General features: G+C 52.2%; 10 protein-coding genes across 10 annotated transcripts; 5 read left to right on the top strand and 5 right to left on the bottom strand.

The window, feature by feature from the left end:
• Nucleotides 1–738: 738 nt before the first annotated feature.
• VTN49DRAFT_4913 (uncharacterized protein) lies at nt 739–2,392 on the top strand (the record flags this gene model as incomplete). The annotated part of the gene is made up of 2 exons (XM_069412912.1): nt 739–1,583; nt 1,642–2,392. The coding sequence occupies 2 exons, from the start codon at nt 739–741 to the stop codon at nt 2,390–2,392; spliced, it is 1,596 nt and encodes a 531-aa protein (XP_069266832.1).
• Nucleotides 2,393–3,846: 1,454 nt separating this feature from the next.
• Nucleotides 3,847–4,311, bottom strand: VTN49DRAFT_4912 (uncharacterized protein; the record flags this gene model as incomplete). The annotated part of the gene is made up of 1 exon (XM_069412911.1): nt 3,847–4,311. One exon carries the CDS (start codon nt 4,309–4,311, stop codon nt 3,847–3,849), a length of 465 nt encoding a protein of 154 aa, XP_069266831.1.
• An 837-nt stretch (nt 4,312–5,148) lies between these two features.
• Nucleotides 5,149–6,002, top strand: VTN49DRAFT_4911 (uncharacterized protein; the record flags this gene model as incomplete). Its single annotated transcript, XM_069412910.1, has 3 exons — nt 5,149–5,204; nt 5,286–5,515; nt 5,575–6,002. 3 exons carry the CDS (start codon nt 5,149–5,151, stop codon nt 6,000–6,002), a joined length of 714 nt encoding a protein of 237 aa, XP_069266830.1.
• Nucleotides 6,003–6,077: 75 nt separating this feature from the next.
• On the bottom strand, nt 6,078–6,986 carry VTN49DRAFT_4910 (uncharacterized protein; the record flags this gene model as incomplete). Its single annotated transcript, XM_069412909.1, has 1 exon — nt 6,078–6,986. The coding sequence occupies one exon, from the start codon at nt 6,984–6,986 to the stop codon at nt 6,078–6,080; it is 909 nt and encodes a 302-aa protein (XP_069266829.1).
• Nucleotides 6,987–7,195: 209 nt separating this feature from the next.
• VTN49DRAFT_4909 (uncharacterized protein) lies at nt 7,196–7,537 on the top strand (the record flags this gene model as incomplete). The annotated part of the gene is made up of 1 exon (XM_069412907.1): nt 7,196–7,537. The coding sequence occupies one exon, from the start codon at nt 7,196–7,198 to the stop codon at nt 7,535–7,537; it is 342 nt and encodes a 113-aa protein (XP_069266828.1).
• A 65-nt stretch (nt 7,538–7,602) lies between these two features.
• Nucleotides 7,603–9,091, bottom strand: VTN49DRAFT_4908 (uncharacterized protein; the record flags this gene model as incomplete). Its single annotated transcript, XM_069412906.1, has 5 exons — nt 7,603–7,613; nt 7,667–8,309; nt 8,363–8,721; nt 8,780–8,923; nt 9,058–9,091. 5 exons carry the CDS (start codon nt 9,089–9,091, stop codon nt 7,603–7,605), a joined length of 1,191 nt encoding a protein of 396 aa, XP_069266827.1.
• A 580-nt stretch (nt 9,092–9,671) lies between these two features.
• On the top strand, nt 9,672–11,244 carry VTN49DRAFT_4907 (uncharacterized protein; the record flags this gene model as incomplete). Its single annotated transcript, XM_069412905.1, has 2 exons — nt 9,672–10,000; nt 10,053–11,244. The coding sequence occupies 2 exons, from the start codon at nt 9,672–9,674 to the stop codon at nt 11,242–11,244; spliced, it is 1,521 nt and encodes a 506-aa protein (XP_069266826.1).
• Nucleotides 11,245–11,321: 77 nt separating this feature from the next.
• Nucleotides 11,322–12,119, bottom strand: VTN49DRAFT_4906 (uncharacterized protein; the record flags this gene model as incomplete). Its single annotated transcript, XM_069412904.1, has 4 exons — nt 11,322–11,439; nt 11,505–11,595; nt 11,765–11,963; nt 12,018–12,119. 4 exons carry the CDS (start codon nt 12,117–12,119, stop codon nt 11,322–11,324), a joined length of 510 nt encoding a protein of 169 aa, XP_069266825.1.
• A 316-nt stretch (nt 12,120–12,435) lies between these two features.
• Nucleotides 12,436–13,359, top strand: VTN49DRAFT_4905 (uncharacterized protein; the record flags this gene model as incomplete). Its single annotated transcript, XM_069412903.1, has 3 exons — nt 12,436–12,726; nt 12,794–13,033; nt 13,099–13,359. 3 exons carry the CDS (start codon nt 12,436–12,438, stop codon nt 13,357–13,359), a joined length of 792 nt encoding a protein of 263 aa, XP_069266824.1.
• Nucleotides 13,360–13,575: 216 nt separating this feature from the next.
• Nucleotides 13,576–17,027, bottom strand: VTN49DRAFT_4904 (uncharacterized protein; the record flags this gene model as incomplete). The annotated part of the gene is made up of 4 exons (XM_069412902.1): nt 13,576–14,206; nt 14,260–16,249; nt 16,313–16,821; nt 16,876–17,027. The coding sequence occupies 4 exons, from the start codon at nt 17,025–17,027 to the stop codon at nt 13,576–13,578; spliced, it is 3,282 nt and encodes a 1,093-aa protein (XP_069266823.1).
• Between the last annotated feature and the right edge of the window lie 1,566 nt (nt 17,028–18,593).

The following is an 18,593-nucleotide window of genomic DNA, read 5'->3' as shown; positions in this document are numbered from 1 at the left end:
TCCTAGTCGATCTTATGAAAAAGGGCATAGAATCTTTCGGTACTAAGTATGTCCGTGTAACTACCTGTTCATGTCATGGGATTAGCATTTGTATAGGCACAATACATGATAGGGTCACTGGCTCCGGCACAAACGTCCCTGGTTTGCTGAATCAGATGTCTTGACAAAGTCCCTCTGATGGTTTTTCCCAATTCGGCAAGCTGGCAGATCCCACTGCCAAGCCTCAGATTGAGAGTCAAGCTTCAACTAGTTAGTCCATCTATGGTAAGTTTGATCCATAATAGCTCGGCATCACGTGGATGAACCAGATGTAAGTAATTGCGGCCTCAGGCAGAAACAGCTCTAGTCGCCTCGTGGCCCTAGCCAACCATCGATGGAGCTACGTGCACGAGAACGCGTCCCCTGACCTCGAGCACTCTCAAAGACGCACTTCGAGTCTTCTACCCCTCGTCGGATTGTTGCGGCGTAAACCATGACCCGGCGGACGGCAGACGCTGCAGCTGGATAATAATAACACTGTTGCATCTCGCTCTTTTGGTGAGTCCCAAGTTATGAACCGATACTCTCCAAGTTAGAGCTCAGCTTGCCGTTGGCGATCTGTCCGGTAACTGCCAACAGCACAAGGTCGAGTACATTGTAGGCAAGATGGTGATGCTAATGCTTCAACGAACATACAGTCGTTCCTACTACCCACGCGGCGGCCCTACCCTCCTTGCTTTTCAAGAGAGATATCGCAGCATGGAGAGCGACGGGACACTGAAGCGGACACAGTCCGCCCCCGAACCCTCTGAGACAGCGCCTGTCACGTTCACATCTTTGTCGCCTCCGGCCGGTGATGCAGACACGCTCCCGGTCCCCACGGAAGAAAGTTCCGCGTCGGCTGTGTCGACTCCGGGAGACGTGTCGAGGGATGGCACGTATTCGAACAACAGCAGCTCCTCCTACCAGGAGGATTGGGAGACATTTCCGCCGCTGGATCGGCTGACGTTCGTTGACATGCTGGATGCGTTTGCGCTGTCGCAGAAACTGGAGAAATGGCAGCAGACGCTAAACGCCCAACGAGACAAGGTGCGCAAGCAGCGCGAGAAGCTCAAGTCCGTGTCCGGGCTGGCAAAGGATCGCGTGGTAGGGGAGCTGCGCAAGCGGGTCCCTACCGCTGAGGAACAACTAGACAAGTATCGACGGCGGATGAGGGACTCTGTGGATCGTCTGAATAAGCGGTGGAATGATACCGTTACCGTGACCCTGCGAGAAAAGATCTCATTTATCGCGGGCGTGTTGAATATTTTTATCAGCGGGTATATCATTGGAGCGTGTCCGGAGTACTTTTACTATTGGTACACTGGTCAGCTGATATACTTCATGCCCATCCGTGTCTACACCTATCACCGCAAAGGATGGCACTATTTCCTGGCGGATTTGTGTTATTTTGTGAATTTTCTTTCCATGCTGAGTATATGGGTGTTCCCCCGTTCGAAGCGACTTTTGATTGCGACTTACTGCTTGGCGTACGGAAACAATGCTGTCGCTATCGCCATGTGGCGGAATTCGCTGGTTTTCCATAGTATGGACAAAGTTTTCAGGTAAGACTAGGAGCACCATTTTTTGTAGTCTATACCGGAACTAATTGGCTCAATGTAGCTTGTTCATCCACATCATGCCGCCGGTTGCCTTTCACTGCCTCGCACACTTGACCCCTGCGGAGCTTCTAAGGACCAGATTCCCCGCCATCTACGAAGTCAAGTTCAGTCCTCCGGGATCGCCAGCACATTTCACCCTCCCGGCGATGATGCTTTGGGCATCGATCCCCTATGGGATCTGGCAGCTGACGTATCACATCTTCATTACAGTGCGTCGCGCCGAGAAGATCGCTGCCGGCCGACCCACCAGCTTTACCTGGCTGCGGAAGTCTTATGCGAAAACTTGGATCGGCAAACTTGTCCTTAGTCTGCCAGGGTCTTTGCAGGAGTCTGCATTCATGGTCATCCAGTATCTGTACGCATTGCTGACCATGATCCCGTGCCCGATCTGGTTCTGGTACGGGTGGGCAAGCGCTGCATTCATGATGAGCGTGTTCATCTGGAGCATCCATAACGGGGCTACCTATTACATTGACGTGTTTGGCAAGCGGTTCGAGAAGGAGCTGGAGCAGCTGAAGCAAGATGTGGCCAAATGGCAGAGCTCACCGGACTTCTCCAGTTCCATTCCCGCGCCGGACGCGTCGAATACGTCGGCCACGCAGTCGTCACATGAGGGTGCAAACGCCACGTCGGAGGAGCTGGGTAAGCGACTCGATAACCAGGTTTCGCCCCTGGATGCGCTGTCCGAAGCCACTGGCAGTCAGCCTCATACTCCAGACGTTGCATCCGAACTCCGAAACCGAAGCACATAAATTGATAACCTTTCCGCGACATCATTTTAGGATTTTGCAATTGGCTCAAGGTTCTACGTTTGTGATCTTTCAGCTCATGATACCACTGCGTTGGGTTGTTTGGATGGCGGGCTGACGTTTCTGTTATTTTCCTGCACATATCTTGCTTCCTAATTGATAGCTAAGCATACGAGTCTCAGTATATGGCCCAAGCTTCCCGCTCGACACGTAATGCGTACCGTCGACATGGAGGATAACATTGTTGGAAAGTCGTCACTCTCATCGAAGACGAGGACGTTGTTCAAGATTTGGTATGTTCGCAAACTACCGGACCACTTGTTTAGAAACAGCAATCCAGCATGGGAGGGGAAACTCAAACAAGTAATCTTAAACGAATTTATGATGGGATGGCCGGCAAGATACCGTGCTACGGGATCGACGCGGTATTGGTATAGTACAGCGTCCAACTCTCCTGGACAAGGTCGAAGCATATAGCTCAGAAAGATAACGCATCATCGGATGCTTTTCGATATGAGTTTCGTCTTCGTACTCCCTGGGATGGAGGGCTCGGCGCACGACAACTTTGTGCTTGGATATGCCAGGGAGAACAATAGCACATTTCGTCTTCCACAGAACAGCTATTTTCCGCGGATGCTGGGTTCTCGAGCAGATTAAGTTGCGTGCTCGTTCCATATTCAGGTGTCAGGTATCATTCAAAGAGTTTGGAGGGAAGGAAAATGATGCCGAGAATCCTCGAGAATTCTTCAACTATCGTCATGAAAGCAAGCAAAGTGTGATCGAGCGGGCTTTCGGAGTTCTCAAACGGCGCTTTCACTTGCTGAGAGAAGCCCGCGAAGGGTATTTAATACGTACGCAAGTCAGGCTCATCTTTGCCCTGGCAGCCGTCCACAATTTCATTAACAAGCGGCAGGGACTATGGATGAAGAATGCGTAGAGGACTTATCGAAGGTCAATGTTGGAAGCGGAAGTGACGAGGCACCTAGATGGCGATGCGGGTGACTACATGATTCACAAAGCAGATCGTATGGTAACAGTGACTGCAGTATCATTAAACGGACCAAAAGAAACCAGCTGAGTCCGTTATATTCAGTCATACCATGTTATTTTACTGATCTGCCACAATCTTTCAAAGTGACTACTTGAGAAATATATATCTCAAATCAAGCCCTCTTCTCTCATGTCCACCGCCCATCTGACCCGAAATTCTTTCCTCACATTAGAGAATGCCATATAAGTTTCACAGTTCACGGGATCACGGAAGAAACGCGTAGTTGGTACCAGTTTCTCGTATCGGAGCTTCCCGTTGTCCATCCACTCCGGTATAACGTCACACACATCCTTCAGAAACATCTCCAGCCCGCTCTGCGTAGAAGTGCGGCGTTCAAGCCGCTTACTCAACTCCAGCAATTCCTCCAGAGTAGATCTTCGCCTTCCTTACGTGTACTCTTGGAAGACTATAGCCTAGGCCGCTTTGAACGGTGACGTCGTGAAATATCAGACGATCGTACTTCATCGGGGAGACTATCGGCTGTTCTCACATATTCTGCAGTGACCAGCTCTCCTCCCAGTAGCTCTTGCAGTAAGTTCTGGAAATCTGGGCCTCGATCCCGGAAAACAGCAAAGCATTGGTGATTTTGAAAATAACTATCCATGACGTCTGGGGCAGAGACGTAGGTGCCTCTCGACCTGTCAAAAGTCCAGCCGGAAAGTTGGTTCGCGTGTCGTGTGAACTCCCGCAAGGGCTGCTGCTTCTCCTTCCAGCAATTTCTACATTGCTCCTCTGTTACTTCTTGGCCTGCTGCTGCTTCTTTAACTGCTGGAACCACTGTGTCCCAGGCTGATGGCTTGAAGTTGCCAGTATTGGACTGCAGTCCCTCTTTCTTGCAGGACAGAAGCGCTTCCAGGAGCGCTTTGTCCATACGGCGCGTTCAGGTCAAGCGGCCCACAAGAAGTGAAGATGCACCGGATCGCTGCGTGCTACTCTGAGTAGATTCCGAGTTCCGCTCAGGGGACGAGGAGTAATCCATGGTGTCTACTCTGTAGTTCTGGTCGAGAAATGAGAGTTCCCTCACGACTTCTGAGGAACAAAAGTGTGGAATAACAGCTGAAAAAATATATAATGACACGCGTCTCGACGCGAAGTAGTTGGTGATCTGGTAAGGTAGCCAGGAAACAAAGTGAATCCATCAAATTTGAACAAGAAGTTATTTTCACATTACCGCGAAATTTTATCTCACTAGACAGAAACGGTGGTCAGAAGGCCAGCCCGGTTCAATTTCCAAACACCACGAGTTTACCTAACGGCCAGGGGCCAGAGAGGGTCTACCTAGCCCTTGGCTCGTGGTGGCCACGACTCCCGAACACGCCCTAAGTTCTAATCTATCCTACGAGCCCTCTGGACCGAGTCTCGATTGATGGCTTCAAATGCTACTTCCTCGATGGGGCACCCTCGACATGGTAAAATAATGTTGCGAACCAGCTCCGAGTAGAAAATGGCTCGCACAATGAAACTTTACTATCGAGCAAAAGTTCAGATGTCGAGGTAGCTGGATAATTTCCCTGTGCGGAATATTCGGTAGTTCGGATAAACTCCGTTCAAGAGCTGGCCAAAGAAGCCGAACCTGACATCAATGCATTCAGCACAACAAACTTATTCAATCAATTGATGAACACGGCCGCTCGTTGAACAACATTAACGGACACCTGTGCCATTTAACAAATATCCTACTCTCAATCGCCCATCATCGGTCAAAGAAATGGCCTCGATCCGCAACTCCTGCCGTAAAGTCATCTGCATCGGCCGCAACTACGCGTATGGACTCATCTTTTCCGCTCTCTAAATCTCCAGCTCTGGGAATTGAAAAGCTGACGCGCAGACTCATACAAAGCGCAGCGACCACATCGCCGAGCTAAACAATGTCCGCCCCAAACAACCATTCTTCTTCCTAAAGCCCCCGTCCTCGATCCTTCTACCTGGTCAGGGCCCGGTTCTTCGTCCAAAGGGTGTCAAGCTGCACTATGAGGTGGAATTGGGTGTTGTTGTTGGGAAGACGCTGCGGGATATTGATGCCGCGTCATTGTCAAAGAGTGAGGAGGAGAAGCGGATCATGGATTCGATCTCTGGTACAAACTTCCCCTCGCCCGTTATTATTGGAGAAACCTACTGATGAGGGCACAATTAGACTACGTTGTCGCCATTGATATGACCGCCCGAAACGTCCAAGACGAAGCCAAAAGCAAGGGTCTTCCCTGGACCATCGCCAAGGGCTTCGACACCTTCCTGCCGATCTCGCAGCGAATTCCCAAGACACGGATTCCCGATCCACATGATGCGTTCCTGCGGCTTTCGGTCGGTGGGCAGGTCCGCCAGGCGGATTCGACGGGGCTCATGATCTATCGCATTCCCCGTGTGCTAGCAGATATCTCGCGCGTTATGACTCTTGAGCCTGGTGATTTGGTTCTGACGGGTACGCCAAAGGGTGTGGGGGAGGTGAAGCCTGGTGATGTCATGAAGGCGCAGATTGAGGTCGATGGCAAGGTAATTGAAGAGGGAAATATTGAGGTTGAGGTGCAGGAGCGTGATGGGCCGTATGAGTTCAAAGAGACTTGAAGAAGTACAGAGTACTAACTTGTCCATGCAACCTTGTAAAGAATAAAAAAAATCAGATCCTGGACAGATTACAGGTCAAGATCTCCTCTGGGTACTTCTCCTTGATCTCGTACTCCGCTTATTCGGAATCATATTCCCTGCCTCGAAGAACTGCACGCAAAACTGCTCGAGATTGCTCCAGATCCACGCTGTCTCGTCCAGGTACCACTCCATGGATTTCTTGATCGAAGCGTCGCTGACGCCGTCAACAAATGCCTCGACGATGTGACCCTCTTGTTTGCGCCGGGGCATGCGCGAACGGAGCTGCACCGCATGCTCGTAGTACGCGGCTAGGGTCATCGTGTCTTGCTTGAGGGTTTGTAGGAGCGAGCCTTGTGCTTGGGTGGGCGGAGGAGCAGTTGCCATAGGGTAATTGGTAGTTGTCTGGACTTGAATGCCGTTCTGATTATCGAGATCGACTGCTGCAACGCCTCCTGCATTGTTGTCTTCCGGAGCAGTAGTACCACTACTACAAGGCATAGCTTGAAGAGGCTGCTGTGCGAGCTGCTCGCACTTCTCCTCGAGCGCGCGTACCCGTTCCTGAAGTGCGGCGGCCGCCTCAACACCTTCCTGCATTGACTTTGCCATTATCTCATATTGCGTCCGCAGCTCCTGCATGACGCTATTGCTGCTGGCATCACTGCTAATGGTAGTGGTTGTCTTGGTGGTCAACTGCGAGGACAGATTCTCCACCGCCGAGGTGAATTCTGTCGATAGTGCCGCGATGCGGGCATGCAGTGCGTGGTTGTCTGCTTCCAGGGCTCGGATCTGCGTTTGGAGATCGGCCACGCGCTGCTCTGAGGCTGTGGCGCGCTCCATAGTGGACGACAGTCTCGCGCCTACATCGTCGATGCGCTTAACCAAATGGATGTGTTCCTGGCGGAGTTGGTATGCCCACAGAAGGGAGGTCTTGGGCACTGCGCTGATCGGGTCGGCAGAAGCCATGTTGTTTGATGCTATATTTTCTCATTCTGTTCAAAGCCCTGAACACAAGGCACATATCATAGAGCACCTACCGACTACGGAAGGAGCAGGCAGAGAAAAAGAAAAGTGGCATTGACCTCTATCTGAATTCTGACAGAATGCAACCACCTCGAGTCATTATCATTCAGTACGCCTCCCCGTCCGCCTTGTTGGACCACGGTGTCTGAGTAATGCAAAGCAAACAACGACCACCAAACAAGGGGCATCACGGACGGGTGCCGGCGATTAAGAGCAAACGCGCAAACCCTGTGGCAACGACAACAGCACGGAACATGGTAAAAAGGTCATCGACAACAACAGGAATCAAAGAACTCGACGGAGAAAAAAGATATAGGAAAGAAAACTGCAATCTAGCATCACGTCGTCACCCAGAAGTTCGACATTGTCTCACATCTCGGCGAGCCCCTCCCGATTCAAAAGCAGCAGAAAAGGAAAGAAAACCACTTTTGATTCTGTATCAACCAAGAACAGACACCGCAGTGCCAATGTCCCACAACAATATATCCTCATAACTGTGCATCAACATACGGATACTGCCAGTCGGCTCGAGTAATGACACGAGGTTGGCAAGAGAGGTTTAGATGAGATCTGCAGAAAGTTAGAATCAATTAACATACTGATATAGAGAGGAATAAACATACCGGCAACGTTCATCGGCATCTCCTCAATCTGGGTGTTGTAGAACTGCTCAATCTCACGCATCATGCGCACATCATCAGCAGTGACGAAGTTGATGGCAACACCCTTACGACCGAACCGACCACCACGTCCGATTCGGTGGATGTAGTTCTCCCGGTTGGCCGGCAAGTCGTAGTTGATAACCAGCGACACCTGCTGGACGTCGATACCACGAGCCAGCAAGTCGGTGGCAATCAGCACTCGCGACGAACCAGAGCGGAACTCCTTCATAATCACGTCACGCTGGGCCTGCTCCATATCACCGTGCATAGCAGAGACAGTGAACTCGCGGGCCGTCAGCTTCTCCGTGAGCCAGTCGACCTTCCGGCGGGTGTTGCAGAAGATGACGGCCTGCGTAATGCTGACGGTCTCGTACAGATCGCACAAGGTATCCAGCTTCCACTCCTCCTTCTCAACGGCAACGTAGAACTGCTTGATACCCTCCAGGGTGAGCTCGTCCTTCTTGACGAGAATGCGGACGGGGTCGCGCATGAACTTGTTCGTGACCTCCAGGACGTCCTGGGGCATGGTGGCCGACAGCAGGACGACCTGAGTGGACTGCGGAAGCAGCTGGAAGATGTCGTAAATTTGCTCGGTGAAGCCACGCTGGACGACCGTTAGCACCCTCGCAAGACAGGTGGATATAGGATAGAACTTACAGAAAGCATTTCATCAGCCTCGTCGAGGACGAACATCTTGATGTAGTCGGTGCGCAGCATGCGGCGCTGGATCATGTCGTGCACACGACCCGGCGTGCCGACGACGACCTGGGGGCCGTCCTGGAGAGCCTTCATGTCCTCACGCACATTGGTACCACCAATGCAAGCGTGGCACTCAATGCTCATGAAGTCACCAATGGCAACCACGACCTTCTGGATCTGCTGCGCCAGCTCGCGGGTCGGAGCCAGGATCAGAGCCTGGCAGGCCTTGAGAGCGGGATCGATCTTCTGCAGAGCGGAGATGGAGAAGGTGGCGGTCTTGCCAGTTCCCGACTGGGCCTGCGCAATCACATCATGGCCTAGCAACCAGTCAAATCGGATTCCAAGGAGGAGGACTCAACGCTGGGCAAAACCTACCCCTGATAACGGGCATGATGGCGCGCTGTTGAATGGCCGACGGCCGCTCGAAACCATAGGCGTAGACGCCGCGAAGCAGCTCGGGCTTCAGGTTCATGGCGTCGAACGAATCCGTGATCTCGTCATAGTTGGACTCGATCTGACCTGTGGGAGGCAAACTTTGTTAGCGAGCTGTTCTGATCCTCAACCCACCCACACAATGCCCGCCGCCGGCAGCGCCAGTTCTGATGCGCGATTGCCGCCACCGGACATCATCATCGGAGAGGGAAAAGACATACGCTCCGGAACCTCATCCAAGCCTTTCGAAGCCATGATTGCAACGGTTATGCGAGGGGATGACCACAGACGATGCGCTGTGATCTACTGTCGACAGTGGGGTTAAACGACGACAGAAACGGGCCACAAACGATCCTCTAGGATGTCGTTGTAGCCACAGAGCGCGGGGTTTGATCTGAAGCGGCAGATATCACGGCTCTCCAGGTCTTCCAGAGAGCAACAGCGAGTCGCGGATTGAAATGAGATTGCAATCAGCAGAGTTGTTTGATCTTGAAAGTTGATCTGGCAGAGAATTTTTTTTCTATGGCAAGAAAATTTCCCCGTTTAGCGCGGGTCCCTCTACCCAATTTTCCCACGTTGCCGCCACCGGAAATCTTGACCAATCAGATTTCGCAAATTTCACTTTTTACCTGCAATTGATTTTTTTTAAGCTCGCAAATGAAAAAAACGAAGAAACTGTCCACTCCAATGCGCTGGCAACGGTGACTGCAATTGTATGATGCCTCAAATCTTCAGGCCGAATCTGCCTGCTAGTCGATGGACAGGAGTCGCTCGTTGAATTAGGACAAAATACTCGTACAGAATACAGCCAATGTTGTGAGACACAACAGCATAGATGACGGCAGTGTCTGTGGCCAACCGAGAGCGTGCGCAAGACGTGCATGCTACGTCTGATACGCGACAAGATGATGGAGAGTTGTCGTTGTTTGCAGACCAGGATGCCATTCCTTGCCATCCTCTGGGTGTGAAACCAAGCGGCAATGGACTAATTGCGCCGCGGAATCTGCGTAGTGCGATTGGCATCTTCGGGATACTTCCCGATGAAACAATTCTAACTCTTTTCGAGTTTCTTGACGCTGCGTCTCTACTTCGGGTTGGTCGTACATGCAAGGCGCTGTATGCGTTTACACGGTCTGAAGAGCTGTGGAAAGCTCTTGCGATTCGGTGAGTGCGAAATCCAATGACAAAATGTATATAGCCTGCTGATATTCCCAAGGGATCAATTACAAAACTTCAAGTGGAAAGGCACTTGGCGCGCAACGTACCTGGGTCTCTCAGAGACGCAAGTTCCAACGCTGGATTGCTCTGAGCTCTTCTCGGACACTCTTCACCGCCCGTTCTACTGTGCACACATCAACCTCGACACCTATATCCGTAATATTCCAGAGCGGAATCAGATAACGCGACTCAAAGACCTGAGTCCGGAGGAGTTCCAGCAATCATGGACGAATCGACCATTCATCCTGACCGAACCGGTCAAGCAATGGCCAGTATATAAACACTGGTCCACTGAAAGCCTCGTTGAGGCATACGGTGACGTAGTATTCCGCGCCGAGGCCGTGGACTGGCCTCTACGGACATATGTCGAGTACATGCAGAACAACTCTGACGAGAGTCCACTGTACCTTTTTGATCGGAGCTTCGTGTCCAAGATGAATCTCCAGGTCGGGACGCCAGAGGAGGTCCCAGACCCTGCATACTGGCCGCCGGCCTGCTTCGGCGAGGACCTCTTCGCCGTGCTGGGTGACGATCGACCCGACCGTCGATGGCTGATCATCGGCCCGACCCGATCGGGTAGCACGTTCCACAAAGATCCCAACGCGACGAGCGCGTGGAACGCCGTACTTCGCGGTGCCAAGTACTGGATCATGTTCCCGTCGTCAGATAAGCTGCCACCGCCACCAGGGGTGTATGTCTCGGCCGACCAGAGCGAGGTGACTTCCCCTCTGAGCATCGCGGAGTGGCTCCTTGGATTCCATGCCGAAGCTCGGCGGACCCCAGGCTGCATCGAGGGCATCTGCGGCCCAGGTGAGATCCTCCACGTGCCCTCGGGGTGGTGGCACCTGGTAGTCAACCTCGAGACATCAATCGCAATAACCCAGAACTTCATCCCGCGCGCACATCTGTCAGCAACACTTGACTTCCTACAGAACAAGCCCGATCAAGTGACAGGATTCCGGTCGGACGTGGAAAACCCGTACCAACGGTTTGTAGACAAACTCCGAGAGACGCATCCGGATCTGCTCGATGCCGCGCTGGAGGATCTGGAGCGGCGGAAGCAAGGACGGAAAAGAAAGTGGGAGGAGCTTGTTCACGGTCCAGTGGAGCAAGACAACAATGCAGGGGACGACGGGGAGGGTTTCAAGTTCGGATTCGGCGATGATGGGAGTGATGTAGAAGTACCCTGAACAAAAATGTGCGTATAGATCTATTACTCTATGGCATACAGACGACATTGACCAGCAATCTCATAGCAAACACATCATCAATGACAAGCAGCGGACCTTGTTGCGGTCGCATCGTGTCCAAAAGCCAAGTATCCGACAAAGGCGCCCACGGCAACCGAGAGCATGATCCAGCCATTGTACGTCATGAACAACAACCTACAATATCACCGCAGATCAGTGCCACCGGTCGATCAGGTCCTATCAGAACAACGAAAACCTACATGAGAAAGAAGCTATAAAACACTTGCACGGCATAGAGCAGCGCGAGGATGATCTTCCCCCTTCGCTCCAACTCGATTTTACTATCTCTGCCTACGACGAGTGAGTGTACGGCATTGGCGGGCTCGGGCGACGAACGGAGGTTGCTGCCGGACGGACGGACCTCGTCGTCTTTGAAGACAGCGAGTCAATACAATAGGGAGGGACCATCGATAAGATAGCCATGAAAGGGGTTGCAAAAGGAGTAAAAGGGAATACGCACCAACATGCACAGGAGAGGTGTAAGCTTTTAATCGTTGCTGATGCAATGCCTCGTAGCGACGGGTGAAAGCCCGAAGGCCTTCGTATCCGGCAGTGAGGAGGACGATGAGGAGGAGTGATCCGATAAGCGAGTAGGTACCCTGGACGCGCCATCCGGAGAAGACGATGCACAAATTCTTGGTCGACCAGGTGAAGAGCATCTATCACATGGTATGAGTATGTGATTCCGAATATAATGAAGGTCGGAGACGCACGTTCATGGCGCACTTCGCATCCATGTCCATGTCACCATGGCCATGGTCCATGCCGCCGTGGTCCATGCCGGCATGGTCCATGTTATGGTGTGAATGATCCATTGTTCTTCAGAAAAAATCCCGAGACTAGGAGAGATTGAAAGCTGAACACAACCTGTTAGTATCTCAAAACAAGTAGATTCAGAGCCTAGGCATTCAAGGACGAGATCTTCGCAATCAATCGCCATCCTATGTGATCGGTAAACATGCAAGGACACGAACCCCATGCAAACAAGACAAACAGAATGCAAACCATGCAAACAGCCCAACCGCGCAGCAATCGACAGGGAAGCTTGTGAAAGTCAGGACCACCTCAGAGCGAAGTTTCCGGTACCCTTTCTCGACAGTCATAGACTAGTATTCAAGCATTTTGATTGCAATGGCAGAGCCCGCGACAACAACTGCCGGCACGACGGCCCCAAACGGCACGACGACAGCGGCACCTAGCACGACCGCATCAACGGCGGCGACGGCAAAACCCAACACGACAACGTCAACAGCGGCAACAACAACAGCAGCAGGAACGACGACAGCAACAGGGACGACAGCGCCTGCGGGCACAGCAGCATCGTCAGATGGGAACAAAAACCGCGGGCTACCGTACTATGAGAAACTGAGGCGGGAACTGCGCGACACGTTACAAAAGAAACGAATAATGGACAAGAACCTGGTTCGTGTCGACCGTTTCTCTGAAGCAAAAAAGTGACAGGCTGACAAAGGGGTTCTGTCGGTCACAGGCTCAACTCGAAGAGCAAATCTACCGCTTTGAGCAATCCTACCTCGAAGAGACTACCGCAGGTAACATCATCAAGGGCTTTGACAACTACATCAAGGGCGCGTCGAGTAGCTCCTCTGCAGCCGGGAGCGGGTTAATTGGCGCCTCTGGCGCGGGAGGGCCCGGCACGGCAACACGGCGAAAGGGTGTGCTGTCGGATCAGGACCGAGTATTCTCGCGGAGTTCGGCATCATTTATCCGTGTATGACCTCCCAAAATCGTTAGGATCGAGCGTGCGATTCGAACTGAGATGTGATGGTTTTCTAGGACTCCCCCGCTCCATCAACGCCCTCGCATGCTGCAACACCAATATCAACACCCGGCGGGCCCAACAGTAATAGTACCGCCTCGGCCAATGCTGGCGGGTCCAAAGCCGAGTCGTCAAAGAGTGGCTTGAGCAAGAATAAGAAGAAAGCCAGTCAGTCTGGTGCGGCGACGCCCGCGGCTAGGGATGATGATTATGATCAGGACACCGAGGGAACAAGGCCACCGGTGAAGAGGCTAAAGATTACGTATGGGCGGGATTAACCCGTTTCTACAATTCTTCTTCTGTTACAAAAGTTACGGCGTTGTTTGGCTGGGATCATTTCATGGTGGATTCGGCGTTGGGCCAGGCTTGAACTGAACTGTACTTGTATGACTATTTGGTTATACCCACTAGAAAAATGAGATGATAATCGGAGACGATGGCTGATCATAACATGTACTGGACATTGACTGGTGCTGAGAGAAAGGCGGTTTACTTTACAGCTGCAACCGGTATGTCGCGATCTCAAACGGCCGCAACTCGATATCCACGCTGACTCCACCGTGGTACTCCGAAGCTTCCAGCAGTTCCTCGTCATCCTCCAGGATATTCGTCTTCCACACGCGCTTGACTGGCAAACGGGCATGGATGGAGCCCCGGGCGCGGCCACCGAGCGCCTCGTAGATGCGCAGGATGACGCTCTTGCCGGTGCGAGGAGGAAGCTCGCCCCGCGTGACGTCCTCGTCGTCCTCGCCGCGCTTGATAGTGTCCAGGACGAGAGATTCGTCGCCCTCTAGATGGATGGCAGAGAGGAAGCCCCTGGCATTTTGCGTCGCCGAGTAGCCTGGTCCTCGCTGCAGCTTGAGCGGGTTGTTGAAGTTGTAGGCGGCGCGCACCGTACGGTGGTCCAACGGGCCCTTGTGCGGGAGAATGGCGTAGCGGATCCGGTGCCGGCCCATGTCCGCATGTGCGTCTGGCGCCTTGGGGGCGCGCAGCAGGGACAGTCGCATCACATTACCCGCGGTCGCGAATCCGTACTTGGAGTCGTTGAGGATCGAGACTCCGTAGCCGTACTCCGACAGGTCGGCCCATTTATGGCAGCAGACTTCGAACTTGGCCATGTCCCAGCTGTTGTCTGTTAGTTGGGGGAACAACAAGACTTTAAAGGGGGAGGAAGTTACCTCGTGTTGTAGTGCGTTGGCCGTCGCGTGATGCCATATTGCGTCTCATATGACGCCTCAGTGTTGCGAATGTCCACCGGGAATTCTACCTTGAGGAACTTCTTGTCCTCATGCCACTCGATTTCGCTCTCGAACTCGACGTAGGCCGATCTATCGTCCCTCCTGAACCCATTCAAAGAGATCGTTGTCTTGACCCAGCTGCGGTCGCTGATCGGCGTCTCGGTTATGACGCTCACCCGGTGAGGGCCTGTCGCGCCGATGGAGGTCTTGCTCGCGGGAAGCTCCTTGCGCGTGCCAAGGTGGAAGACTTCCACATCCCATGCCTGCCACGACAATGGCTTGTCGTCGAAGATGACCAGCTGCCCGGCCTTACCGCCCTTTGCAATCACTTCTCGTCTCGCTTCCTTGTCGTACAGGGAGGTGATGACACCGTTTTCGATGTCGACTCTTAGTCGGTAGTTTTCCAGACGGAAAACACCCTGGCGAAGCTCCGTGACTGACGCCTCAGGCAACGTTTTCTCCAGTGGTAACGCTGTCAAGACTCCGGTGCATCCGTCCACATATGCATATCCTGAATCATTCGATGTCTCATCCCCTTCGGGGATCGGTAGGACCTCCCGCCGCGTCCATGGCATCGTGTTGACCGCTATCCATTCGCCATCTGCCTTACCCTCGAGCCCAAGAGCCCGAAGTGCCTCCTTCTTGAGCCTCTCAGCCGTCGCAAACACCTCGGCGTAGATCTTGTCGCTATCCCGGTAGACCATTTCGATCGAGCTGCCGGGCAAGCAGTCATGGAACTGGCACAGTAGAACCGACTCCCAGATGTTATCGAGGTCCTTCTTGGGATACCTGTAGCCGTTGGCTGACCCGCAGAGAGTGGCCATGGTTGCCAACCATTCAACCTCACGGAGCAGGAATTCGGCCTTGCGGTTGTTGCGCTTGTTGTTGGCCTGAGTGGTGTAGGTGCCTCGGTGAAATTCAAAGTACAACTCGCCGTACCAGGTGATAAACTCTGTGCCCTTGGCAATCTTGTCTTCCAGTTGGTCGAAGAAGTCTTCAACGGTGACATTCATCGTGACGCGAGGTAACAGGCCGATCTTGTCGCTCAGCCCGCGGCATCGGCGGAGTTTCTCCAAGTGTTCAAAAGTCGGGCCGCCGCCTCCGTCGCCATATCCAAAGACAAGCAGCGACGTGTTATCTTGATCCAACGACTTGTGCTGACTGATGCAACGCTTCACGTCGCCAAAATGAGCGCTCGCTGTGTACGTCTCGGCCGGAGTCATGTGGCAGATGACCTGACTCCCGTCCAGAGCCACCCAGTTGAACGTGGTATGGGGGAAGTTGTTAATGTTGTTCCAGCTGAGCTTCTGCGTGAAGAAGCGTCGCATTCCGGCCAGTCGACAAAGCTGCGGTATCTGAGACGAGTAGCCGAACGAGTCCGGCAACCAGAACGTTCGGCAGCGCTCGCCGAAGCGACTCTCAAAATACCGCTGACCGTAGAGGAATTGCCGCACCAAAGACTCACCCCCGGGCAGGTTGGTATCATGCTCGACCCAGCTACCGCCAATGGGCAGGAAACGGCCCTTCTTGACCCAATACTTTACCCGGTCAAAAGCGGACGGATACAGGGTTTCCAGCCATTTGTATTGCTGGGCCTGCGAGGCGACAAACCGGTGCTCAGGGTACCGCTCGAGAAGGTCGCACTGGTTTGACCATGATCGCGCAACCTTGCGCTTCGTCTCATCAAACGGCCAGAGCCAGCACGAGTCGATGTGGCAGTGGCCAATACCGTACACGATGGGGTCGGTCCCCGTGCGGTAGACGTCGGCCGAGTCGACCTTGTCGCCGAGATATTTCTGAGCAACCTTCCTGGCCGCGATAATGGACTCCTGGCTGCCGTTTCCTTTAATGAAGGTGTCCATAATTTCGTTAGCAACCATCAATGCCTCATGTTTCTCCCACGAGTCGTTGGGGAACTCTCTCGCCGCATCTGAGTAAAAAGTCAGCTCTGGGCGAACTACACATTAAACTTCTTGCCGCTTGGAGAACCAACCGCTAATGATCCAAAAGTCATAATACAGCGCCCGCGCCTGGAGGTTTACGGCAACAATATCCGCCTTTCTCAACGTATAGTATTTGTTTGGATCGGGAGGTTGCACACTGTCCCCTCCAGGAGCATTTCCAAACATGCCATTGCAGGCCATCTCGATGTAGAAGACATGCTCTTTGCCATCGCGAAACGATTCTGGAATAATCCACTCAATCCGCTCACCATTCCCGGACAACCCCTGCAGCGGATGGCCATGCTCAGTCCAGATCAGACCTTCATTGCCGGCATCCCAGTGGAACTCCAGCCGCTCCTTCTGCAGGAGATTCTGCGGAATGGTCAAGCGAATCTTGAACCAGTGCGTCGACCAGCTGGGGCCGAAGCTCGCACCGACATGCGTCGGGGTGAATTCGTGCGACGTGGCCTCCTCAAAGGATGGCCGCTCGAGGTTGGGAACGGAGTACACGGCCAGCTTAACATGGTCGGAGTCGGAAACAATGGCATCGTAATACTTGCTATATAAACACTGTCAGTGAGAATATCATTCATTTTGCTCGGCGATTACTAACGATGCTAGTCCATTGGCCTTGTACTGCCCAGTATCGGTGAACTGGCGCAACCGATCAGTGTAGATGCTTTGGATATGCTGGCCAACAGGATGCGGGGCCAATCGAGGATACGTCAGATCGGCTCCAGAGCGACCATATCGTTCGCCGCCCATATTGAAGTGCTGGTAGAACAGAACAATGAGTTATTCTCTGCTTTCTGAGGAGCAGCTGAAGCTGAATGTACCTATTTAATTATTCTAGAGCACAAACAACCCAAACAACATGATCGAATCACATGGGTCGTACCGTTGCGGGGAGTGACATACCCTATTCCTGATTAGGCTAAATGTGGATTCATTCCCCGGTCTTTGTCTTGAGCCGATCCAGTCTCCATTCACTGTCCATCACGGATGACGTCTGCAGTGTTTCTCATGACAGTTGGAGGTACTCGGTACCCTTGTCACTTTCAAGTCATTTCCAGTGTCATCGTGAAGTTGACATTGATAGTTGTCACCGTCGCTTCAAGCATCGTTTTCTTGCCAGATCTCAGAAAGCTGGTTCGAGAAAAGCACTTCTTGATCGGAATTGGAAGTTCCCGGACGCTGCCTGTTATATAGTTTCTGGATTTCAGAGATTCCAACTCTTAGATATCGGATTCAACTAATCCATACGCAGATATTTCCAGTGATTCAATGCTGCGGACATTCAGAATTTCAGAATTTCCAATGGCTATTTCAGCATCCCAATATTAAAAAATCTCAAATAGGCGGAATCTCAAAGGTTCTCTGTCTCTCCACCTTGGATTCGGAGCTTTTCAGTTTCCAATGACTTCCGCACGCATAATTTCCAAGATTTCAGATTGCAAGAATCAAAAAGAATTCTGTGTTTAGGAAGCATTTCAATCTCGAAACTGATGAGCTCTCTTGCACATAGAATCTCGGATTCCGCCATTTCTGGCGATTGCGGCATTGCAGAATTCCCCGAAATTTTTCAAGAATTTCAAAAGTTCCGGAAATTTCAGAAATTTCGCCATGTTCGAAATCTCGGTATCTACGAAAAATAACATTCATAGATCCCTGAAATTTCTGAGGATTCTCCTGCATCGCGAAATTTCTGAAATTCCCGAGAATCTGAAATTTCCGGAATACCAGATTTTCCGGCCGAAGTAAATGTAGTCTATCTGACCAATCAGGTAAAATCGCACACCCCCAGCTCCTTCGTCCAAACCCTACCCTCATCATGGCACGGCTGGCTGATCTTTTGGCGACGAAAGTTCTAGTGTGCCATTTTCGTTTTTCCTTTAGCGAAAGGGGCAAGGGTATCCCAGGAGAACCGCCCGGGATGAACGGAAGATCAGCAACATGCAGAATGGAGAAAGAGGAATTTGGTTCGTCTATGCAGCATCACAATTTAGCTTTATGCATGCAAGCTGCAACGTGACTCGGGTAGCATTACCTTCCCCGCATAGATCTATCCTGGGATCGGGGTTCAGCGTTGATCAGATATGTGTGGCTCACATGCAAGGAGTTCGGCACGGAAGCAAGGGCTATCATACGTAGCCTAGGCACGCAAGACGATCTATCACACACTTGCTGTCGATTAGTAGTGATCTCTAAAAATTGATTCGAACGAATGACGGGATCGATCACACCTGTTGCTAGAACAGATGCGAACATGATTCAAGAAGTTGTAAGATTATGAATAATAGTTACATACAAGGAAATCAAACATAATACAGC

This window comes from Thermomyces lanuginosus (assembly GCF_041956635.1).
Source record: "Thermomyces lanuginosus strain ATCC 200065 unplaced genomic scaffold VTN49scaffold_32, whole genome shotgun sequence".
Lineage (NCBI taxonomy): Eukaryota > Fungi > Ascomycota > Eurotiomycetes > Eurotiales > Trichocomaceae > Thermomyces > Thermomyces lanuginosus.
The sequence above is the reverse complement of the archived record's forward strand: the minus strand, read 5'-3'. Positions and strand labels throughout refer to the sequence as shown.